Source organism: Ostrea edulis, chromosome 1 (assembly GCF_947568905.1).
Source record: "Ostrea edulis chromosome 1, xbOstEdul1.1, whole genome shotgun sequence".
Classification (NCBI taxonomy): Eukaryota; Metazoa; Mollusca; class Bivalvia; order Ostreida; family Ostreidae; genus Ostrea; species Ostrea edulis.
In genome coordinates, this window is record NC_079164.1 from 68,071,466 (window position 1) to 68,097,679 (window position 26,214).

Sequence of the window (26,214 nt, forward strand, 5' to 3'; positions counted from 1 at the left end):
AAAAAAAATTCTTTTAAAATACATTGAATATTCTATTGAATATAATTCTTAAATCAAGTCACCGATATTCTTTTTATTTTCGACCCATCTTCTGATTTTAGCAACCCATACTATGACGTCATAAAGGAAGACGCCACCATTGTTGACAGATCCAAGTAATAAGTCACCTGCCGTTGTTTACATTGCTTTCATCGACTGCTCAACTTTTAAGGAAGATGAAATTCAAGTTCAGAGAAGAGCATACATTTGGTATTATTATTTTGTATGTTTTATGCCTATTAGCATGAATGGCATCTTGCATTGTAATTTGCAATTCTTTAATTTGCCTAGAAGCTAGACGCTCTTAAAAAAATGGCTATTGTTCAGTTACTATCCTCTATATTGCAAGTCTATTGAAGTGATTGCGTAAGAAGGGAACGTTATAATTGATTTTCAATATGTATATTTGATAAAATAGATAAACGTAAGAGAATTCAACTAATTAACTAATCATGCTAAAGGAAAACTTCTTCATGAGGGAAAATGAGTGTTACAATAAGGTTATACTTATCAATGCTTATAGAATGATAAATTATTTGTTAGTATTATCAAAAAAATTGTTATAGCATTGTAAAACAGGAGGACTTTTTTGAGAGTTTGAATTTGAAAGAAAATTTGTTAGATAGTAGATAATGGTTAAAAATATGATGGCTTAAGTTAATTCAAGTGTTTACAGGGGGTAAAAAGCATATTAGATATGGTGTAAAAATCAAATCTCTTGTCGGTATTGATTGATAATGTATAGTGTTAAATCAAAAGCCAACTAGCATGGCGCCGCGCCATGCCCTTTTTAATTTCACCATGCCCTTTTTTCTCTATAAATTTTTTAAAAATATTTGTGAATATAAAGAATTGTTCTTTTTTTCATAAGGTTGATTGAAAAGTTTAAAATCAAGGCAGCAGGTATTAACTTCTAAAGAGACTAAATGATTATTCTATTACTATCATAGTATGATACAATGAAAGTGTCCCGAAATTGTCTTGCCGCGACAAAAAGTGCCCTTTTGAACATATGATATGTGTGCCCTCTCTAGATCCTAGATTTAGCACTAATGTACATAGAGTGGAAACAAGTAATTACCGTACATATATGATATGTTAAGTTTTAGCTATCCTTAGGCAACAAATCTACAAAGTATGAAATTGTAATGTAAGAATTTATTATGCAACATAACATGTTACAAACATGAATTAGTTTCAGGATACACATGTTGATATGTAATACATATTTACATAAGAATAAGTAACAATTAGGATAATGGTGTGATGCTCTACTAAGGAATAAGATTCAATGTTTTATGATACCATTCCATGAACAAATCACTTTCTAGCTTTTTAATGGTACGGTCTAGATATTGTCTAATAAATTGTATTTATTTATTTGATATGGTGGAATTGTTCACTTTTTTTTTTAACTAGATAGTCTACAAGAATAAAATATATTCAATGTCATGATTATACACCTACAGTATTTTGTAAATTCAACAAGTATATAATCATGATAATAGATTTGATATATATTCTTTATTGCTTAAGACATATGTCTTATCACATCAATTTCATAAATACATGTACATAAAAATGACATTGTATGGCAGTGTAGTAATTTAAGCAAGCAACGGAGAATGACTTAAACAAGGTTTTCTCGCAACTTAAGTGCAAGACATAAATATTTCCCTAAATTACAAAGTTCGTGTACATTATGAACACTTAATAATTGTACAAATTTGAAAACAGATGGTTTTTGCCAATAATACTTTTTGATATATCTATGTCGAAATTCCTCGTAATGACGAGAAATTAATATAAAGTGGTATTCGTCCTCTATGTCATTTTTACAAAATTTACATACTCTATTTTCTCTAAGTATATTGTTCTGGCGTTCTGTTTCAATTTCAAGATTATGAGAGGATAGTCTAATTCGACAAATGTGTCTTTTATACATATTAGGTATAGGTTTACAAAGGTAATACTGTAACGAAAAGTGATCAATAACATGTTTGTAAATAATACACTTTGAAGAACAATTAATTTGTTCAACTAAACTTTGAACACACATATCAGTCAACCTCTGTTTTATAATAGGAAAGAAAAGTTTAGAAGTTGCATTCTCCTGATCACACCAAATATATCCTAACCCTATATCGTACAATTTTTGTTTGATGCAATAGGCCCAGTTTTTGCTGCAATTTTTCATTCTATCACAGTTGTAATATAATTCATCGTAATAATTTCTAATTATACAATTTTCACTACGCAACACTTTAAACCAAAATTTGAACATTCTGAAGAATCGAATGATTTTCATAGGTAACCTCCCAGTTTCAAAATACACCGAGGCAGAATTTATGTTTTTTCGCACACCTAAAACAGATTTTATAAACTCTAACTGTATCTTTTCTATATCTCTGGCATTATGGCTTCCCCATGCCTCACAACCATAATTCAGGATACTTGCTACATATATGTCAAAAAGTGTCAATAGTGTTTCTGTGTTCAAGCACATATTTTTTACTTTTGATTTTAATGAGAACATAGCTTTTCTACCTTGACAGGCTAAAACACACACCAAAACAAATACAAACATAGTGCTATCTTTTGTATTTAGCCATGTTATGCATATCATGGTTTTTAAAGATTGTTCACTTATTCTTGTTATAAATGAATATACTAGATAAATGTATGAAATCCAAAAATATAAATTTTTGCATTAATTTAAATTAAAATGATTTTTACTAACATCTAAGTCAAAATTCGGGTATGTTGGTAAAAAATAAATATTTTTTTCTCAAAACTTAAATTTTTAGGATATGTCTAGAAACATTCTGATTACAATCTCTATTTCAGTTGTGTTGCAGGTACATTTACATATTTAACAAAGGGACTCATTTTTCTCTATAAATGCAACTTTTGAAACATAAATTACCTACAAAGTATTAAATTATAAGTTTCTTCAATGATCTCATCATTAGTTGCATCTCTCCGTGTGGAGAATAGATCCATGGATAATTCCTCTCCATTTTGTTCTGTCTTTGGCTTTCTTGGCGGCCTCACCCCACAACCTGAATCCCGATTGTTTCCTTTCTATTATCCACAGTTCTTCTCCATGTTTCCTTCTTTCGTCTTCCTTTCTTTCTTTGCCCTGCCAGTCTTCATTTTAGTACTCTTCTGGCATGATCTCTTGAACAATACATTAAAAAATATCCAGGGTAAGGGTATGATTTAGGGTCAATCAGGTTAGCAGAAACATATTAATTTTTATTTTAGGTCCATGATATACATGTATATACAAAATGTATAAACATATTTTCCAAGACAGGCTCTATGAGTGACACTTTCATATTTAGCTGACCAAGTACGAGTATTATCAGTGTTGCCCTCTCTGAGTCTCAGACTAAAATTTTCCAATATCATATGTGTGTGTATATATATATATATATGTATATATATGATAATACCTTTGTAATCTATTGAGATTTAAAAGGTTTTAAACATATATTTTTTTTTTTGTAGAGCAAAGAAGTGCAGAATCAACAAAGATTAGAGACAAATATCCAGATAGAATTCCTGTAAGGATTAAGATATGTTTTGTTTGTAAAGATTATTTGTTTGTAAAGTTTATAATTTACAAATTGATAACCAGAATATAATATAGATGGTTGAGTGGTTTAGTGCTCTAGTTACATGCTGCTAGGAGATTTGGTTCCGCAGGTCGTGAGTTCAACACCGGGTAGGGGCAGAAGAGGGTATTCAAATAAAATCGAGGGAAATTTTCTGTGCTTTATAAATTTAATATATACATGTATATCTATTTATATTACAAATCACATTTTCTTTTATGAACCAACCAATTTCAGCACGCGACACAGTCTATTCATATTGACCATGAACGGATTATGAACTAGCTTAAAGCACGCGACTTAGAGAGCATAATGATTTGAAAAAATACAACATCTGTTACAAAGATATCGCAAGTCACACCTCGGATTAAGATTGTGAACTTGCGTGGATTATCATCCCAATCTTGCAATCTCCTACCTCCAAAATATAGTGCACCATGCAATGTTGATAAAAGGCAGGGTGTGACGTCATGTCTATGTGTTGACGTACATCACAATACGACTGTGACAGAGGCAAGGAGTTCATTTTATGCAACAAAATAGAAGCAATGTAAACAAATGGTGTTTTAGTAAATGAATATAAATATAAAAATTGAACAGCACTTCAGAGCTTTTCATGGTCAATATGAACAGATTTGGATTTGAGGCAAATTCTGTGAATCGCTAGCGCGATTCAAAAAATTTGCCTCAAATCCAAATCCATATATATATATATATATATATATATATATATATATAGTATATATATATATATATATATAAAGCACAGAGAAATTTGTAATACATGTATATTATTGATACCCATTTTGCCTCTACCTGGGGTTGACGAACTAATCTGCAAAACCACATCTCCTAGCAGCATATGACCTGCTTGTTAAACTGTTTAAAATGTAAGAGGATCATACAAGATACACACTGCCTTTAAATTATATCATAGAGCACAGAATATTATACTCCTGAAGAAGTAATTTAAGTGTATATATCTGGGTGGGTGGATGGGTGTGTATTGTTGAAAGTGCATTGGATAGATAGGAAGTTTTTGAATGTTGTAATCTGTATTTTACAATTTTATGAAACAGGTTATTGTGGAGAAAGACCCCAAGTCACAAATTCAGGACATAGATAAGCGCAAGTTCTTGGTTCCCAATGATATCACAGTGGCCCAGTTTATGTGGATTATTAGGAGGAGGATACAGCTCCCATCAGAGAAAGCCATATTCCTGTTTGTAGGGAAAGTCTTACCACAGTCAAGGTATGAAGGAGTAACTAAAAGTTGACACATACGCTAACACTACTCATTGTTGTGGACAACCGAGGCACTGTAAATCAATACGATCTGTCAAAGACAGACCAGTCAACTTTTGACATTAATTTATCTTAATCTCTTGATTCAGATTCAGTATTTCCTTCTGCTGTTGAGTGAATTCTCAAATTCTTTTGTGAAGGAACTTTAATGATAAGATATATTTAATAGACAATGAGAATAATTTAATAGTGTTAGTATTAAGAAGGCATCCATTGTATATTTGTCATAGTGTATCAGGCTTCTTTTGACAATTTAACCACTAAGTCAGAAAAAAATATGCATTGATATACAAATCAGAAAATTTAAATATGAGAGTAAAGGGGGAAAACTTTAATAAAAACTATTGAAATAGCAAATAATTTCATAGCGATTTTGTAAAAATCATGTTATCGTAATACTCTTAAGCACCAAAAATGTATAGAGAGCATATTCCATCTCTATTTTGTAAGAATAATTTCCATCTTGGCACTTTCCTATATTTTTCAGTTTAGAAAGAATAAATGTCCCACTTCTATTGACTTATTATTGCATGTAAAATATCTTTCAATGAAGAATAAATACCTCTTGATTAGCTTAATATAATGAAATAAGACACTAATTATAATTTTTCCATGTGCAATTTTGAAAGGTTTTCATCTTAAGGTAATTCCCCATACCACATCTTAATACTGAAAAACCTACAGATTTCTATCAAAATTTGCATGTATTTTGTCGAGGATGTATATTGACCAAATTCCCGAAGAAAAATATGTTCAGCGGCCTTTCCCAGAGTACAGCCACTTCTAAAAATAGAACACATCACTTTAAAACAAGCAGTCTTAATATACATACTGTACATTTTAAGGCACTGTCTTTATTTAAACAATAGAAATATGTTTCTTTCATATGAATTAAAGAAAATGTATTGCATTTGACTATTTTCAATAATTTTTCATCTACTGAATCCACAGGCAATTGCATCGCTTGGGGTCGAATTTACTATATGAAGAGTAAAGGTATAGAACTCTAAATATAGGGTACCCAAGTTAGCCGATGTGAAAACAATAAATTAATTGATATAAAATTCTACTTTGTATTTTAATTTATTTATACATAATCAATCTACATTACTACCAAAGTTCATCCCGAAATTCCGTATACTTCCCAAGATATGCAGAAATGAACTCGGAAAAATGCCTATTATTTTTTGGTTGACTTTTAGCTGGGCCCTGACACTATACGACTACACAGAGGGTTTGAGCATTGCAACAAGCTATCAAATAGAATGAGCAGCATAAAATATCATTTCTAAAATGAATTTCTTACCTCAATTCATAAAATGAAGTCCGTAATAGCTCCAAGTGACTGAAATGCTTACTCGAGGAAACATTTGTATTTGCAATTTTTGGAAATCTGTGATGTGTTCAACGGCAGTGTTAGGAGATAATGGCTAGGCTGTAATGTATTAATAAGCGAATTCATACCATAAAAAGTAAATATTTGTGTTTGGGTGCTTTGAATACTCTTTACCGGAAGTTCACAGATACCGTCCCACACGAACGATAACTCCTACATGCAAACATTACGAAAAGAGGCAATAACTATAAGCGTTTTCTCTCCCGAGCGTTGTTTTGTATAGAACCGGCTTGTTTGTATTATTGCGATTCGTATGTTGTTGTTTTTTAATTCTAAATTTTTGTTGTTTGCTTTCAAACAATCAGTCCTGATACGGTCTACAAAATTCACCAAAATGCCATCGGGTTCATTGAATGTGTGATAACGTTCGTGACTTTATTCTAACGTTATTTGACGTGGTATGGGGAATTACCTTAAGTTAATTTGTAGTGAAGTTAAGTACATGTTAAATATACAGTACTTATGTGAAATTTTATAATTTGAAGATGCTTGTACAGTGCTACTAATTAAAAGCACCAGGAGCAGGAACATTGCCTTCTCTACCAAAAGAAATAGAAATTTTACTTTCAATATTATTTTCATATTTTCCAGTGCAAGTATGGGACAGGTATATGGAGAACACAAGGATGAAGATGGTTTTCTCTACATTGCATACAGTGGAGAGAATACATTTGGAATGTGAACTTGTGAAAAATATCAGCAAACTCTTTCATCATGACAATGTTTCTACCTAATTTTATGTTTCATCGCATTATCCATTATATCAATTTCAAAAAGAAAAAAGTGGATTTTTAGTTTTAGTAATAGATAATTGTGTCAGTCATATCAGTTGCTCAAAAGGATTCAGGTTATGGTTTCTGAATGCAGTTTTTAGAAGTTGATTTGGTTGTTAAGTTTTAAAGCTTAAACTTGCAATATTTCTTAAATCAAAAAATGTACAGTTAACATTTTAGGTAACATTCAGTAATTTTATAAAAAGATATCATTGATGGGAATTACTGATTTCTATCATCCAATCATTATGGATTTGTCTTTGTATTATTTATTGATACATGTACATGGCTGTATTTTGAATTTTGTTTACATTTGCAAGGCATCTTTGCCATACAGTTCAATCAGATTACAAAATAATGTTTTTGTGTTTAGTTCTGTTAGAATATAGTTGTGTTTAGTTGATTTTCATACAGTATTCACATTAACATTAAGGGCATACCGAGCATACTAAATTTTGAATATTGCATTGTCAAAAGTTTAAAATTATGTAAAATTTGGGAATGTTTGTATAATTTTGTAGGGGGGGAGGGGGGGGGATGAACTTTTTAAGTTTAGAATATTCAAGATTAAGGTAAAGTTTAGAAGCATCACAATGAAAATAACATGCTCAATAAATATGATCGGAAATATGTGTATTTTTAAAAAAATAGATCCAGATCTCAAAATCAAGCTAATTTAGATCTAATTTTCAAGTCTTTGTTAGTTTGCTTTTCTGGTCAGGCCAGCATTTATTTTTTTTCTTTCCAAGTTATGTCTGTGATATACATGTATGTAGGGCCTACTGTAACATTAATACTGAAACACAGATATAGCGTAATGTAAAACCTTCAAACCATCAGGATTTTTTTTTTCTTTAAGTATGTGTTATGAGTCAATATGTCTTCTTAATAAAATATGTTTGCTAAATGTTTAGAAAACAGATTCTGTGGAAAGTTTCTTTGATTTAAACAGTTGTTTCAAAATCAACATCTTGTTGAATTGCAAAAAGCTAGCTCATTGTTTATTCATTTTTGAAATAGTTTTCTTCATGATTGTGTAATTTTTCAAAGCTATCAATATTACAACACAGGAAATGTAAAAATTTTGATATTTAGCATAATGTATTTTATGCATGATAAAATGAGCAAATAAAAATTAATAATAAAAAAAATGAAACGTTATCTTCATTATAATACAGTGCATGCAGTTTTCTCCCTTGAGTGAGCTCTTTTGTATGAGTGTAAACATGCCAGGGTGTTGATGAAAATTACATTGCAGTACTGGCAGACTGATAGGTTTAAAACTTCCATTATACCGTCGTAAATACCTACACATATAGGGTCTAGGGCCTTTATATGTTGTATACAGTGAAACAGTAAATGCACATACTTCTGTAAGTATATTGATGTGTTCAGAATTTCCTCTGCTGTTACCTGATATGTGGAATCTCAGATTCTGGGATCTTAAGGAATGACGGTTGACTTATTTTCTTGAATGTTATGACTGTAGTACATTTACACATCATGTGCAATGCTAATATGTAGCCTACAAGATAGACGGTGATATTAGCAATCTCAACTGTATAGTTTGTCTTGTACCACAGGAGTTTGAAATTTTATCAATAAAGTCACGGGCACTGGAAGTTAATGTAAATATATAGTATGTGCATGCACATATTATATATTTACATTAACTTCCAGTGCCCGTGAATAAAGTTAATAAAATGTACTTGATTGACCAATTAAGCCATGAACTATGCATTATGCTTACGCATAGCTCATGGCTTGGTCAATCTGACAAGTACATTTTATTAACTTTATTGATAAAATTTCAAACCCCTGTGCTAGTACATGTATTACTAAAGACTTTTCTCCTCCTGACCTTTCACCCCTTGATCGATCCCCATCTGTTCATTCTCCAACCCTTTCCTTTCTCACTTTACCCTGCCCACCTCCATATTATTAAGTTGAAGGGGATATATACTGGTACCACGACGTGCAATTGTTTGACCTCGAAAGCCTTCATGCTGTTTACTCAATCTGATTAAAATAAGATCTTTTGATCCGCTCCGTTATTGATGAAGTGGTAGCGGATTCAAAACAGCTAATTTTAATTAGATTGGCTGTTTACTATGGTGTAGTACACAACAAGTGACACCGAAATAAAACACAATCAAGTTTAACACACTTTCTGAATACGGTGTATCGGTTAACAGAATTGGTATGAATATTAAACGAAACAACAAAAGTTTGGGTGGCTTGGGCGACCAACATTAACAGGAGAGCAGACATGCTGATATATAGCAATACAAGTCTATATATTTAAGATATTTACTCTCTCCTCTCTCTCTCTCTCATGAAAATAGTATAAGATGTGTACTCACCATCTTGTATTCGGGCTTTGGTCACAAAGTGATACATCCAGCAATCTTGCTCATCATTTTGAACATATTAAAATTTAAAAGACACTGGGACTGTTTTATATCACTCTATCAGCATATATGATCTGTTTCTATTGGTCCTCCAGGTCATCTAGATATTCTTTGTTTTCAAGATCATTTTCAGAAATGATATCTAGAAAACACATGGAAGTCTTTTCTATCATGCCCAATGTCCATGTTCAGGGCAAAAGAGCAGACATAGTAAGTTCTTAACATAAAACCATTTGAAAAGACATGGCAGACACTCTTGAAACTTGGATGAAGACATCGATATGTTGAATGTGTAGAAAAAACATAATAATTCTTGAAAACTACTCACTGTACATACATCCTCACAAGACTGTTGAATATAGGTAAATTCCCCTTGAGGGCACCAATTATCAAACCCAGACAATACAAAATTGCACCAATCAAGATGATCTTGATTAAAGGAAGGGTTATAATGCATTAAACAGAGACCGCAAACTTTAGAGTTTTTATTTTTCGTGTGAAACAAATGTATTGAGTATGTTGTTAAGCTTTTCTCTCTCACTCCATATGGTCCCTCGCTTTGCTCGGCATCTGATTTCTTGGTACTCGAGAAAAGTTTACCAACATGTACTTGGAACATGGATTAAATTCTTTTTTAAAGAAATCTTATCATATTAACCATTTAAAAAACAAATTTACTTTAAGGTTGTAGATGTCTATAAGTGGCTTGTAACACAAGGAAGATGGCGTATGATGAGAAATTTGCTGATAAGGTAGCAGACTTATGTTATGCAAAATACCAGTCATTGCCAAAGAAAGGCAAACCTCAGAGAGACAAAGAATGGACTTTGTTATCCTGTGTGGTGCTGACAAGTAAGGCTATACTCATTGTAACAGATATATCAAAACCACTACGAATGTTCCTGAAACATCACATTGCGTGTGCATGCACAACAGAAAGTTGAAGCACAATCACTTGAGTGCAATTTTAAAGGTATAAAACTCTAAATATAGGGTACCCAATTTCGCCAATTTAAAAACAATAAACCAAATGCACGTACATATAATAAAAAATTCTACTCTGTATTCTAATATATTCATACATAACCAATCTATATTAATTACTACCAAAGTTCATCCCAAAATTCTGTATACACGTACATGTACTTCCCAAGATATGCAGAAAAAAAATTGGAAAAATGTCTTTTTTTTTGGTTGAATTTTAGCTTGGCCCTGGCACTATACGACTAAACAGAATGTTTGAGCATTGCAACAAGTTATTACATTCTAAAGTGCAGCATTAGATATCATTTCGAAGTTGCATTTCTTACCCCAATTCATAAACTGAAGTCCATAATAGTAAATTCGAGCCCAAGCAATATAATTGCCTGTGATTTGAAGTACGAGCTGAACACACTCAGTGCTGCACTTAAACTTTAAAACTTTCAATAATTTAGAACTTTCTTTTCAGGAAATGCCAAGGAGATGAGAGTTGTTTCCCTTGGTACAGGAACAAAGTGTATTGGGAAGAGTAAGCTAAGCCCAGAAGGTGGGTGCACTACAGACAGTCGGACAGACGATTGTTGTTTTTTTGATCTTTTTAATTTTTACTATCAGATAATGTCTTATTAGCTCTCCTAAACTGCACACTCAAGTTCTACTAAACTGGACAATCAAGTTTCTGGTCACAATTTTTCTATTCTCTGTAAATATTTCACATTTTCAACTTCAAGAACTACTAGACCAATGTCCAATTCTTGGAAAAAGGGAATTCACATTTGTTGAAATGAAGAACATTTTTACAAGCATCCTCATCTCGTACCTTAAATGCATTATGAATCTAAAAAGTCTACCTGAAGTTTAGATGTTTAACCTTCATTCTAACATTGCCACTACCTTTTAACAGGTGATACAGTCAGTGACTGCCATGCTGAGATTGTGGCAAGAAGAGCTTTCCTAAGGTAGCTTGGTTTCCTTATTTTGAATAAACAGTAATCTCGTGAGATTTTCAGATACAGTTGAACTTTCGTATCTCGAACACTGATATCTCAAATATCATGGATATGTCGAAGTGATTCAGAAATCCCAACTACTTATTCTTTCATTATTTTACCCTCGATATCTTGAATCCTCAGATATCTCAAAGTTTTTTCTCTGTCCCATCGAGTTCGAGATAATGAGGTTTGACTGTATATAATTGGATCTGAGTTGAGGAAGTGTTTCTTTCTTAGATATCTGTATGCTGAGCTGACAGAAGCCTACAGTGACAGAAAAAGCCAGATTTTTGATGCCCCTGACAGCACTTCCAACAAATGTCAACTCAAGTCTGGCATTCATTTCCATTTTTTCTCCAGTCATACCCCATGTAAGAATGGCTAAAGACAAAAACACACAGATGTATAGAAAATCTAGCATTGAAGTTTCCAGAAATCAATGTTTAGGATCATAGAATGTTAGAAAAAAAAAGATAGTCATTTATAGGATTTTAAAGATAAATATGAAGTTAGAGAAATATGGCTTCCATAACCTGTGCGAATTAGTAACTTTCTTTCTCAAACTTGAGTTTCCTAATTTTTTAATTTTCAAGAGATACGAGGCTTTCCAAATGTCTCTGGAAATTTTTTAAAATTAAGGAACGAAAGCTCGGAAAAACGGGATGTTACAGGACCTGTTTCTCCCATTATACATTTGTAGGGTTTTCAATTTTTTTTGCTTTAGCTGATGTCAACTCTATTGAAATATACATAAATTTACGCGCATTAGACACAAATACTGTAGATGGTCAATCAAAATGATACTACAAGGGAAAAGTTTGAAGATGAACCAATTAGAGTCCCCCAAGGTGTTTCACATATTAGTTGAACCTTCAAAAGAACAACTGCATTGGAGTGATGAAACAAAGTTGATAATGGGAGAACTTATTATATTTTACTTCCACTCTGGAATGCTATGGGAGTACTAACAGTTTAAGCATATTAGCACTGTGTTCTTTTTTTAAAGGTGGTGATGCTTCAATTTTTCCCAAAGATGTATTGTCTGAGAAGGAAGGAGTAGACTGGGACTCCTTTTGTTGGCAGTATGGCAGGAAGAGAAAGTCAGATACTGAGAATGACACAGGAGTTAAATGTCTTAAACAAGACAATGTAGAGAGCCGTTCAGCAAGTCAAAGCTGCAGGTCAGAGTCCACAAGCCCTCTCAATTTAACACAGACAGATAAAGATGTTGTCCACAATAATTCAAAAGACCAAACTGATGAAATCGTAGAACCCAGTGGTTTGCATACAAGTTCGGAACAAAGTGTCAAGTTTTCTAAGCATTCTATCCAATCAGGATGTCCAAAACAGAGTGAACAGTCTCAATGTAGTGATAGTGAGAGTGAATGCACAAAGGGAGACAACCAGTGCTCTAAAATGAAAAATCATCTCCCACAACCAGATATTTTTAGGACTGGGGCAAAACCTGTTGCTGGAGGAGGGGAGGACCCCCTTGGGAAGGGGGCAGAGTACCACTCTGTGGGGCTGTTCAGAATCAAACCTGGCAGGGGCGAGAGGACACTCTCCATGAGCTGTAGTGACAAAATGGCTAAGTGGAGTGTACTGGGATGTCAAGGGACATTACTTTGCCACTTTCTTCAACAGCCAGTGTATTTCTCCTCCATTGTAATTGGCAGGTAGACAATCACTTTTTCTAACTTTTTGCAGATATAAGACAATAACAATGAGACTTGTAGTCATTTACCTGCAATTTAAAAATGGGGTGTAAAAACTGTAACTACAAGACTTTCATTCATTTACCTGCAGTTTAAAAATAGAGTGTATCTTACTTATTCTTGAATGCGACAACTCTTTTTCAGTCATGTAACTATATTTTTTATTAGATGTCCGTTCAGCAAGGTAGCCATGACTAGAGCAGTGATAGAGAGATCAGAGGGCGTTAAAGACCTCCCAGGAAGCTTTCACAGCACGAGGCCCAACATCATACAGTCTGGTGTGGTCTTCAAAGATGGGAAAGTTAGTGTGGAGAAAAAATCTGAAGGAAGAGTTGTTCCTTCCTCTACAGGTTAGCACAAACTAAACTTCACCATTTCACCTTGTCTATTGTGCTACTTCTCTGTAACATGTATACAGGTTAGCACAAACTCAAACTAAACTTCACCATTTTACCTTGCCTATCATGTTACTTCTCTTAGTTATTTAAAAGGACACTTTGACTACAACATCATTTTGAGAAACGAGATGTAACATGGGCTTTTGACAATACATGTACATAAACACGATTAGTTTTCATACCATATCAGCAAAATTAAAGAAGACCTTCAAATGATACAGACATTTAATCAATGTTAGCCCCACCCTCGCACCAAAACCCCTAACTCTGGGATTATAAAATTTTCAATTTTTAAAAAGGAATACTTGCTCCTTCTAAATCCATTGAGTTTTAGTTTAGTATCAACAGCATTAAAGAAGTTTTACACTTAGGCACTATGCCAACTTTGGCCCCACCCTGGAGTCAGAACCTCAACCCCGGGGGTCATGAAATTTACAATTTTGGTAGAGGTCTACCTGCTCTACATGACTATGCATTTAGTCTTTCTTACATATGTGAGGTTGTAGAGAAGAAAATATGACAATTTATGTTCTTTTTGTCCTGAAGATTTGAAAGAATTGGAAGGGTAGTTATCAAGGAGTTAAAATTGTTTGATTATTACTGCACAACACATGCAGACCAAAAGCAACTCAGGGGTCCTAAAATTGATATATCAGATATATCAAACCATAGCCTTTAAATGATATGAAAGTTAAAACTGTAAATTTAAAAGAATACAAATAAACTGCTCTCAGGAAAATGTGACAAGAGGCCCATGGGCCACATCGCTCACCAGTCACCTTGGCTCATATTTAAAGATTTTTCCTATATATTCGCATGTAAAACTTTGATCCCTATTGTGGCCCCAACCTACTCCCGGGGACCATCATTTTTACAAAATTGAATGTGCTCTATGTCATGAAGCTTTCATGTAAATGTAAACTTTTCTGGCCCAGTGATTTTTCAGATGAGCATTTTTAATGAGTTTCCATATATATTTGTATGTAAAATTTTGATCCCTTACTGTGGCCCTATCTCACCCCCAGGGATCATGATTTTTACAAACTTCAATCTACACTATCTCAGGAAGCTTTCGTGCAAATGTAAATTTCTTTAGCCCAATGGTTCTTAAGGAGAACATTTTTTTCTATTTATTAATTATGTAAAACTTTGATCCCCTATTGTCGCCTCATCTTACTCTCAGGGGTCATGATTTTAAGAAACTTGAATCTGCACTATGTCAGAAAGCTTTCATGTAAATTTCCACTTTCCTGGCCCAGTAGTTTTTGATCCCCTATTGTTGCCTCATCTTGCCCCTGGGGGCCATGATTTTAACAAACTTGAATCTGCACTATGTCAGGAAGCTTTCATGTAAATTTCCACTTTCTTTGCCCAGTAGTTTTTGAGAAGATTTTTAAAGATTTTCCTTATATATTTGTATGTAAAACTTTGATCCCCTATTGTGGTCCCATCCTACCCCCGGGGGCCATGATTTTAACAAACTTGAATCTGCAGTATGTCAGGAAGCTTTCATGTAAATTTCCACTTTCTTGGCCCAGTAGTTTTTGAGAAGATTTTTAAAGATTTTCCTTATATATTTGTATGTAAAACTTTGATCCCCTATTGTGGCCCCATCCTACCCCCGGGGGCCATGATTTTAACAAACTTGAATCTGCAGTATGTCAGGAAGCTTTCATGTAAATTTCCACTTTCTTGGCCCAGTAGTTTTTGAGAAGATTTTTCCTAGATATTCTTATGTAAAACTTTGATCCCCTATTGTGGCCCCATCCAACCCCCTGGGGCCATGATTTTAACAAACTTGAATCTGCACTATGTCAGGAAGCTTTCATGTAAATTTTAGCTCTTCTGGCCCACTAGTTCTTGAGATTTTTAAATGATCCCACCCTATTTTTGTGATTATCTCCCCTATGAAGGGGACATGGCCCTTCATTTGAACAAACTTGAAAGCCCTTCACCCAAGGATGCTTTTGGCTAAGTTTTGTTATAATTGGCTCAGTGGTTCTGGAGAAGTCGAAAATGTAAAAAGTTTACAGACGGACAGACAGACAACAGGCGATCAGAAAAGCTCACTTGAGCTTTCAGCTCTGGTGAGCTAAAAATACTAGTAACCAGGGTTGTGTACAGTATCCACAAATTCATATCCTTCATGGAATGTTAAAGGAAAGTTTTCCACCATTTCTTTTTTTAAAAAAATGAAGATCCTACAAAAGAATAATTTCTTAAACCACAACAAATTCAGATTTCATTCTCTGTCTTTTTAGCCATAATATGGTACAATTCCATGGAAAAAACAGAAGTTATCAATGAGGGTAGACCACAGGGCTTAACAAAGAAAGACTGCATAAAAACCCCAGAGAAATCAAGGTTTGATTTATCTACAGTTTAACACACGTCATATGGATACTGTTATAGTTTAGAAACAGCTATCACATCTCAAGTAATACATGTAACTAGTGGAACTCCACTCAGATAGCAACAGACACAATTGCAAAGATGGGATTTTTATGGTTCCAAATTCACTATTAATATGCTATACTGTGTTTGCTTATAGTCAAGAAATTTGTTAAATGCTGCAATTGTAGTATTTTCATCTTTCACAACACAACGGTATATTATTTACAAAACCATGAGCCATTTCAAATGTCAGATTCTTTACACAATACCAAAGACCAATAATATTTCTGTATTGTTTCAGGAGTAGGATATGCAGAAGAGAGTTATTCAACTGCTTCATCAGACTTGTGAAGTCTGTTCAGGTGGAGAATTTTCCTCACTTAAAAAATCGGTAAACTTCCTTTTCCTATTGTATCCCTATAACTTTCTAACATGAATTTTAAACAAACTGGATCTCTGTTGTAAGACTCTTCACTGAACAGATGGTAAAAAAAATGTCAGCAGACACTGTTTGTTTACCAGTTTGGTATTGAATCTCCTACGTTTATCAACAGATACATTGTCAAGTTTACTTCCAGTCAGCTGTTTATCTAGAAAGCACATTTCAGGATTCTGCAGATCAATTCGTTTGTTTTTTTAGTGGCATCACCAACAGCTCCAGTTACTTTGACTGGAAGATGGCCTCGGACGATTATCAAAGGGCATGGCAGAAACTGAGAACACACTATAATTCTTGGAGCGAGAAACCAATCCAACTGTTAAAATTCCACTCTGATGTTAGATAGGATTAAATAATTATTTGTATTGAACCTTTTTCATGAGTGTGATGTTTTCTCCAAAAAATGTTTCTTTTATAAAACGCAAAAGGTCTGGATAAGACACCTAGCATATATTTCCAGTACTACAGGAAAACAGTACTGGTACGAGACAAATCAAGAAATGTAAATTTTCCCATGGAATGTAAGAACAATGAGCATGGCTACTATTGTGCTATTCCTGGGCACCGTCTCCATATAGCTGATTGCAGACCTTTCCTTTGTCATTGCCTCCCTATCTCAAAATTTTCAATATATCCTTGTAGAGTAATGCTTCTGAAAATTTGAAATACAAAGCAACAAGGTATATGTCACCCTACTTTTATTGAAAAATGTGTTTACATAAATATGGCAGGATTTGTCTGTGATGTTAAATAAAAAAAAAAAAAGAATTGTATATCAAACTGAGACACTCCCAAATGTGGCGTCCTGGTGAATGGGATCAAATGAAAGGTCAGATTACAAAATGGCTGACTAGTTTCTCTGGCATTGTGGATGAGATTTGACAGATGATGACAATTATTGCCCACTGCCCTTAACAACAAACACCTAAATGTTCAACTAAAGATTTTTTTACAACTATTAAAATACTAATCATTACACTGCACGAACTCTAACCAAGCTTATTACTTCATACTTATTGCAAATTTCATTGAAAGCACCATAACATATCTGTTATTATAAACAATATGTTAGATTTCCTTTTAAAATAATACTGCATCAATAGGTGATTACACTACATCACACATATAATCCATCACACCTGCTCTGGTTTACACAATCAACAACATAACAAAAATACCATAAAATCTGAAATAAATAAAATTTGTTCATTTTCATATCAATTTTGTACAATCTCTTAAAGTATACTAATTTAAAAAAATCTGCACCACAGTAAATCTTTACCTTTCTTATGATAAAGTGCATTTCAATAATTGAAAAATGTATAAAATACATATATCACATTCATTGAATCTAAATTTGAGAAATATAAGATAATCAATCTCTGAGATTCATTAACAAATTGCTCGAGTATAGCTATAAAATTAACAAGTACAGTAGTATTGGGCAATACATACATATGCAATAAAGAGATGTGTGGAAGTGGGTCACCTTGTAGGATTCCTGCAACTTAATAAAAATTTATCACAGACATTCATTCATCTTATCAAACCACACTACACCTTCAAACCACATCACCAAACCTACATTTGGTCAACACTGGGTGATGAGTATATGTAACATGTAAATAAAAATTCAGTAGAGATTTTAAAATCTTCAACTTGAAAATAGCCCAAACAGTTATAATTATTGTCTTTGAAAATCTTAAAATCTCTTGTTCATTTGCTCTTGTAAAATATAAACAATAGATGGTGTTATAAAAATAATACAATTTGGAAACAGAACTTTGTCATCAACAGTAGAGTAACCTCCGTTTTACCCTGTGTCTGGTAAAAAAAAAAAAAAAATCAAAAGAAAAAAATAAAATCATGTATTAATGGAAGATATATAATGAATGAATATCTTTTAATGGATCATTTAGTGTGAAAACTTATGGATGGTGATAAAAATGAGGGACTTCTGACATGAGAGAATTGAAAGACTTGGATGAACGGGAAACCTCCATCTACAGAGACAGCCAATGTGGGCTAAATCCTCACACAATTAAAATAACCAAACAGCATTCATATATAGGAATTACAGACAGGTAATAAATACATAAATATACAGAAAATCAGTTAAATGGTCACTGTGTGGATGGTCTAAATCAAAACTCAACAAACATTTCATTTCACACTCTAAGTTTATATGTGATTGATACCTATTACCTTATACTAAATGGGACCATACGTAGATATATCTAGTACATATATATTCATACAGATGGAGTTTTAGGGTTAGTTTTCAACGAGTGATCCTTTGATGTAACCTCCTTGCACTGGCTGTTTGACCTGGAGCCCTTTTTGACTATTCAACAGAAAAAGTCCACTACACTGCATCTGAGAAGGAATTTACCATATCCAATTCATCAGAATTCAATCCACTTTTCAGAGTTCGTCGCACTAAAAATAGAAAGAAAAAATCTTTGTGAATTTGACATGTACATACATTTTACATTACATAAAAGATGACAAAAAAGACTATGCACATTCACTATTTTCAATTGTCTCCTTGGTGCATTAATGATACATGTACATCAGACACATGATATATTTCATGCATTTCAATCCAATACATAACAAGTAAATTATTAGGTGATAACATTATTTCCAACAACATATCTATTTAAAAAAAAAAAGTAATTTAAAGATTATATCTATGCCATGGGTAGTGTAGTGACAGGCAATGCTTATTACAAGACATATTGTGAATGTTAATAGCAAATGTTGATACAATTCAATGGTGCCCTAAATAACAATCTACCTCGAAAACAATACCATTTTTTCAAAACTGAAAGCTAAGTCAATCAATACAATATCAAGGCCAAATATATGGTAGATAAAACTTAACTGTAAAATTTAAAAACTTTAACAAACATCTCAAATCTAATGCAATCGTTTACTTTTATGAAGTATTTCTAACAAAATGCACAACTAATCGCTAGCAAAACCCAATAATCATTCTCTTATCAATGCACGTTCCTTCATGCAGTCATTCCAATTAATTCACATCAATACTGAATCTGTTTAATAGCCTATCTAATGTACTTGTCGTTTTTGTCATCTACATGCACAATATGTGTTTCACCTCAATTGGATTCCTTTCAATTCACATTTGATTCAATTTGTAGATTTTAATATGGTGCAGAAGTTTACAAGTGGTGTGATCAGAAACTAGAGATAGTGAATTATTACATGCATGTGTAAACAGTGATTCTTTATCTAATTTACACTAGAGCACTCTTAATTAAAATTTAATAGAACACATTCAAACATTTGACACTACATTGCAAATATCTACCAGTGTCTGTATCCCAAACTTCAGTCCACCCTAAAATTGTTTTTTTTTTTTTTACCATAAAATAATGTTAACTCGATCTTTCCTGTCCATAATAATATTTTGTTATCAAAATGCAAGCACCATCACCTATGTTTTTTTAAGAGTTAAATTTTTTATCTTACCAGTTGAATTGAGATTTATCTGACTTCCTACAGAAACAGAGATACTGTATAATTAATAAGGTAATTTCAGGGTCAATTGTTAAAGGTGGGCTTGATTCAAGAGGCATGACATGTAGGTAAAAAATGGCTCTAACGGAAATCAAAGAATGTTTTAATGCTTTCAGATACATGAGTGTAAATCTTTGCTGTGAGAAACTTTCCTACATACAAGTAAAACTAGAAACTCAAAACACAAGCAAAACCTTTGTCAGATATTTTTCTGAAATTTAAATACATCTACAGTGAAGTGACAAGAATTGAATGCTGTACACAAAACAACTACAGTAGAAGTCACACTAGTTTACTGAAAGCATCAATACATCTGAAATAACGGAACACAAAAACTTGTTGAAACTGAGCACGAGCAGACTGATGGCAGTGACATGGCTAGACAGATTACCTAGGTGTGATCGGTCTCACTGTCCCAAACTGAAATAGAGCCCATCACAAAGACACATTACTGAAGGATGATGCACAATGATCATATGATGGCCAAAGCAGCCCTCATAAATGGATATGATTGATTGTGTACCGAAAAGTACAACTCATGTAAAATGATTTTTCATAATAAATGTACAATTTTCTGCAGTATTCCTATTTCATGATTACACATTGTTAATATACATGTACATTTAGAAGTTTATTATTTTGCTTCAGAAGATGCCGCGTAAATGCTTTCTTGTTATGGCAAGGGAAATAGATTAAATGAACATGATATAAGATTAGTATATATGCTACCACAATTCACAGTAATGTCTGGTCTCTCTATGCAGTGACATACATCATATATTTACATTTCCAATGTTTTTGCCTATGATATCTTTACAAATTGTAAATTGTCATAACGATTTTCTTATGAACGTGCTGCAGTTGTAAATGATGCGCATATGAATCTTGAGATATAAACATATTTCATTATGAATATCATATTATGTATGTAGGATTAGGCAGGAAGCGGAGCCTGTATAAGCCTACAGTTATGAGTCTTGATGAATGTATGTATAGTATGTCTATTTTAACAGCTGGGAATTCCAAAATAAATGAAAGTAAAATGTAAATATAAGAAATAAAATTCATTCTTGAAAATCCATGAGAGCATGAATGGCAACACTTCACATTGGCATAGTTTTCACGAAGTGCGAACACTCTTCATGAAGTATGCCTGCGTGAAGTGTCGCAGATCATACCCTTGTGTACTTCTGAAAATAAAATTCATTTCAAAGATATGTCTCTGCTCTATGTGATACTCCTACTAATCTCATCAACATCATGCAGTTTTTCAGTCACCCTTCTATCTTGCTAAATGCATAAAGTGCAGCTTAAATCTAGTTTCAATATGCTTTTCTTGGATAAAAAGGAATTGAAACGAAGTATTAATTGCAATGTACACCACATTTATCTCACTTGTATAAGACTCCCATTTATCATTCATTTGTAAAGGACACATTTTTCTGTTTTTGTTATAAGATACATGTTTGTCTGACATTTGTGAGATAACTTAATAGGAAAGCTCTTCTCTGAAGCTGTACAAATTCTGAAAAGTTAAAATTCCTGCTCTTGATTACATTCAAAATTTTTATACAAAAGTGTTTTATTACTACTAATCCTCCTCCTTCAATGTGCGAGTTCGGTACAAATTGCTATTAACAATTTCGGCCATCAAACCACTCCAATCAGCTGTGTTGAACAAAATCGATTTGGAGGTATTAAAACATGTAATTTACTGTTAAGGCAGAATAATCAACAAAAGAGGTCTATAATTTATCTTAATTTGAAGTTTCAATGGGAAAACTAACAGGCAAGAAAATGCTGTGTTTTTAAAGTTTTCATTCAGAGTCAATCATATAATTAAATAATGCAATAAAACAAGTAAAATCTGGTCATTGGAAAATTTCAAGTCCTACTTCATCTTCCATGAAATCTGTTTTAAAATGACCCCCCAAAAATTCCCTTGATGGAAATAATTTAGAAAAGACTTCCACAGCATAATCATGAAGATGAAGAGTACTTTTTTGAACACTGCACGCCAAGCCTGTCTGACCTCATAACTTAAGTCAGGGGCACCCAAAGGGGCAATCTTTACCTGAGTAGGACACTTAATACATATCTAAAAGTCGGGGGTCTAAAACTGGAACGGCTGGAATTACAGAGCATTATTCATCAGGATATTCAATACCTCATCCTCATACAGACTTCCACAATTATGTTACATGTATTTACTGGTGAATGTCAAATTTGAAGTGTAAGATATATAAGAATCTACAATTTTACAATTATACTAAATTCATATTAAATAATGGATGATTCTAGAAATGAATGAGGCGTGTATGATACATACAAGATTTTCTGTGTCTGCTAGCTCGTTTCCTTTCTCTGGGAGCTCGACTCGGTGCTGCTGTTGCTGTCCTAACACATGCCTCTAATATTTCATCATCTCCAGTATCATACATCTCAGAGTCGGTCGTTACACAACCTCTCGATGATGATGAAAACTTGGAATCAACTGAAATGATATTTATCTGAATTGAGAGCATTGAATTCTTTTTTTTTTTAATTTGTAACTGTCTCAAACCGTGTAAAGATTTAGCTGATATTTCCATGATCCATCAATTTTGTAATGGTTAGTGCTTGAATAAGACTGCAGTAATATGTGAATCTCCACGGACATCTGCACTGGAAAGACATAAAAAATGTTTTAGCTTACGTGGTCCTGATCTTCGACTACGACCTTTCATCCCGAGACCCCTTTCATCACAGCTCGTATATCCATTGGACAGAAGTTTGTGCAAGTTAGCCTGGTCCTCACTCATGTTCCCATCATCTTTAGACCGACTCCGTGAGAAGTTGGCCGTCTGTAAAATGTTGTATATGAAACAAGTCAACTTGCAATAAAAATATTGATTTAAGGATTTTCTAAATATAAATTTTGAAGTCACTAAATGCATTTCAGTTTAAGTTTAAATATTGTCACTGTATTAACACTACGACAACTCACATCAACAATCATTTTCCCCCTCGTCTTCTTTCTTTCTCTCTGGTTTGCCTTCTTTGCTAATTGCTGCATGACTTTTTCCCTTGTTGTTCTGTATTCCAGTGCAAATTCACTCACAATTTTACAGAATGAGTTCACTTTCATATCTTTAGCAAAATTGACAGGAATTCCCATGTAGAGGAGCAGTTTATGATAACGATTGACCACACGTTTGAACACAATCTCTAAAATCATGATCCGCTGTGCTGCATCAGCCAGGAACTCGGATAACCTATTCACAATTATTACAATTTCATCTAAGTTAAACAAGTATTCAGACCTTATACACACAGTTTTCAGACAATTTAACACAACATTTCCATATACAATCAATGAATTCAATTTTCCTTTTTTTTTTTTTAAAGAACAGGATTCCTAAAGAATAAACTCTCTGATCTGTTCCATATATTTTTTTTAATGGAAAAGCTTACTTTGACTTGAGGTTGGAAGATGAGCCACCCTCATGTTTAGCTATTGCACGCAAGTGATCCCAAGACATTTTACATTCAGTCTCCAACTTCTCCAGCTTACGTTGTAATTCGTCCCAATCCACCTTAAAGACAGATATTAGAAATTGTTACAACATAACTAAGGATAGTGAACCAATCAACTAACACCTTGAGTGGTCAGTGTTTTAATTGATGCAAAGAAAAAAAAACATTTACCAAAATATAGCATGCTTATTTTCATGCCCCTGATATTGAAGACATTTGACATCTGTCTGATTGTCTCTGTGTAAATCTTTAACCTATTCCTACAAGTAGGGCCTTGGTTAATGCCCCTACATCCCTTATATACAGAAATTGTTGAATCTAGGAAGCAGTTACTTCCTTTAGAACAGTAAGCCTCTGAGATTGTCTTGTTTAGGAAGTGGTTTCTTACATTAAAACAGCCAATGATATTCATCTCTGAGATTATCTTGTTTGGGGAGTGATTACTTACACTAGAACAGCCAATCAGTGATATTCATCTGAGATTGCCACGTCTGGGGAGTGGTTACTTACCCTAGAACAGCCAGTCAGTGCTATTCATCTCCGAGATTGTCTTGTCTGGGGAGTTGTTACTTACCCTAGAACAGCGAGCCAGTGCTCCTATCTCTGAGTAAAGGTCTGTTGTGTCTGAGAATTGTTCAATTATGATGGCACACAAATGATGGAGTAAGGAGTGTTTATGAACCGTGTCTTTAACTTCTGGAATTTTAGCCAAGTATTCGATACTGAATCCCCTGGCCTGAAAATGAAAGAATATGCATTCAGATAAATGGTTACAGAAAAGTATAAGTATTACACTGAATTTCAATATTCTTATATCTCCTTGTAAATTAAAGCACTGCACAAAATAACCCACCTGAGCACCATTCAGGAAATTTCCAATTGTTAATATCACAGACAGGATACATTTGAATGTTTTGTTTTTTCTTAACTCATCAATGCCTTTCTTCAAATCACAGAGAGGGTCAGATATTTCCTAATAAACAAAAATATTCCAATGTTTTATGCATATACAAATACTCAAAACAAAAATATATTCCATTATTGCTATCAGCAGTCTATGTCAGATTCATGTGTTGTCATTCAGTTACCTGTGGTGCAGTACTTACTGTTTCTATGGTTTCATAGTCAAGCTTGAAGAGCCAGAGTGAGAGTCGAGCCTGCAACTCGCTGATGGAAGACAGTGTGAGAAGAAACTGCTCAGCAGTTCCGAGAGGGATGTCTGGATTAGCCATCTGAGCCTCTAGAATGTTTGTCTTCTCCTCCGCTGTTGGGATCATTCCAATCAAGATTTTCTACAAGGGACCAAAATTCTATAGTGTAAAGTGTAAAATGAACAAATATATTTTAGGGCTACAGTCTGTATGTATATTTGGTAACTAGTGTTACAGGGAAGACGACTCGCCTGTGGGTACAATAACTTAGAAGTTACATTCAGGTGCTATTGACATTTTCAACTTGCTATTTAAATAAATTGACAAGTTGCCATAACAACCACATTTTGAGTGCATGCCCAGGTTTTGCAGAACTAAAAAATTCCAAATAGGCTTGTTGCCCTTAACAATTCCTAAATGGTTTTATGATTTTATATAAATATGCCAAAAATCTATGTACTATTTCCATAAACATTACCTAAATGCCTTCTCCAATCTAATACATGTATATCTATTTCATCTACTGAATCATAATATTAATACATCCGATTTAACACATCAATGTTCCTGAATTAATTCATCATTATTAATGATTAATATAATTAATATTAATTCATCATTATTAATTACTAAGCTCTATCTTGGAGAGAGCTGATGAAGATAGATCGTAGAGAATGGAAGCTCTCTACTGCCGACCCTCAAGACCGGAAAGAATGGAGATCTGAGGCGAGATCTGCCATGTGTGCAGCTAGCCAGATACCTGGAAGGGGGCCCACTAGTGTGGACACTACCCGTAATTCTGCACGGAAATAAAAAGGAACCGACGACAACAACAACAACATTATTACCTCAATGCCTTCTCTGTTCATTATGGCATTATCCATTTTCAAGATGGCCGCCTTGATGGTGCGAGGCGGAGGGAGCACCGTCAGACCAATGTTAATGGCGTTCGATCGCTTAGCATCCAGCACAGTTATCTCTTTCTTCCCTGTTGCTTCCTGACGCTACAATTCAAGTGTGCGACAATGAAATTAAACTTTTATTAATCGATGAAATTTGATCATCGTCCATAGAAAACGAATCTGTTTCTATAATACAGCATATTATGAAAATATGGTAGTTCACTATTGCTTTATATAATACAAAATACATTCTTTAATAATTGAATTATTTTAATATTTTCTTTATGAAAAACATAGACAAGAATTACAAGATTTCTATAAATAATGATTAAGGCTGAATTATGAGAATTATCTTAAAAACTGTGATCATGGGAGTGTTTTGCATTAATGCTAGAACATTTAGTTTTAGGTATTACACAAGACAAGTGTACAGGATTGAGAATAATGGTAGTTACTGTGCTCTGTATCAAAGAAGGCAAGGTTCTTAACTGGCATATCATACATTACAATGGTTGAAATACTCTATACTTGATTATTACTGGTAGTATTAATGTGTTAAATAATACAAATGTTGAGAATATAAGCTGAAGAGAAATACAAGATTAGGAGCATTTCCATAACAACATTTGAAACCAT

The 26,214-nt window shown here is 33.4% G+C and overlaps 3 protein-coding genes across 18 annotated transcripts in view; 2 read left to right on the top strand and 1 right to left on the bottom strand.

The window, feature by feature from the left end:
* Positions 1–93: 93 nt before the first annotated feature.
* Positions 94–8,284, top strand: LOC125646047 (gamma-aminobutyric acid receptor-associated protein-like 2). Its single transcript, XM_048872175.2, has 4 exons — positions 94–249; positions 3,553–3,608; positions 4,739–4,911; positions 6,952–8,284. The coding sequence occupies exons 1-4, from the start codon at positions 216–218 to the stop codon at positions 7,040–7,042; spliced, it is 354 nt and encodes a 117-aa protein (XP_048728132.1). The 5' UTR covers positions 94–215; the 3' UTR covers positions 7,043–8,284.
* A 40-nt stretch (positions 8,285–8,324) lies between these two features.
* On the top strand, positions 8,325–16,833 carry LOC125646042 (tRNA-specific adenosine deaminase 1-like). The gene is made up of 10 exons (XM_048872160.2): positions 8,325–8,506; positions 10,229–10,396; positions 10,995–11,072; positions 11,430–11,484; positions 11,755–11,888; positions 12,524–13,193; positions 13,401–13,582; positions 15,892–15,994; positions 16,326–16,415; positions 16,665–16,833. Exons 2-10 carry the CDS (start codon positions 10,267–10,269, stop codon positions 16,807–16,809), a joined length of 1,587 nt encoding a protein of 528 aa, XP_048728117.2. The 5' UTR covers positions 8,325–8,506; positions 10,229–10,266; the 3' UTR covers positions 16,810–16,833.
* A 313-nt stretch (positions 16,834–17,146) lies between these two features.
* The window catches only part of LOC125645998 (FH1/FH2 domain-containing protein 3-like), a 54,201-nt gene continuing 45,133 nt past the window's right edge, over positions 17,147–26,214 (bottom strand). For 7 of the 16 annotated variants that reach the window (XM_056157972.1, XM_056157962.1, XM_056157951.1 and 4 more), the window contains 10 exons: positions 25,525–25,680; positions 24,632–24,817; positions 24,379–24,498; positions 24,100–24,261; positions 23,463–23,584; positions 22,996–23,263; positions 22,705–22,852; positions 22,339–22,503; positions 21,599–21,677; positions 17,147–18,902 (listed from right to left, as the gene is read on the bottom strand). In XM_056157972.1, the coding sequence (XP_056013947.1) occupies positions 21,601–21,677; positions 22,339–22,503; positions 22,705–22,852; positions 22,996–23,263; positions 23,463–23,584; positions 24,100–24,261; positions 24,379–24,498; positions 24,632–24,817; positions 25,525–25,680 (1,404 nt within the window). In that variant the 3' untranslated portion in view covers positions 17,147–18,902; positions 21,599–21,600. Of the gene's footprint in view, positions 18,903–19,800; positions 19,831–19,961; positions 19,989–20,400; positions 20,430–21,598; positions 21,678–22,083; positions 22,138–22,338; positions 22,504–22,704; positions 22,853–22,995; positions 23,264–23,462; positions 23,585–24,099; positions 24,262–24,378; positions 24,499–24,631; positions 24,818–25,524; positions 25,681–26,214 lie in introns of all 16 variants that reach the window. The other 9 variants (XM_056157953.1, XM_048872087.2, XR_008800918.1 and 6 more) reach the window with 8 other exon arrangements.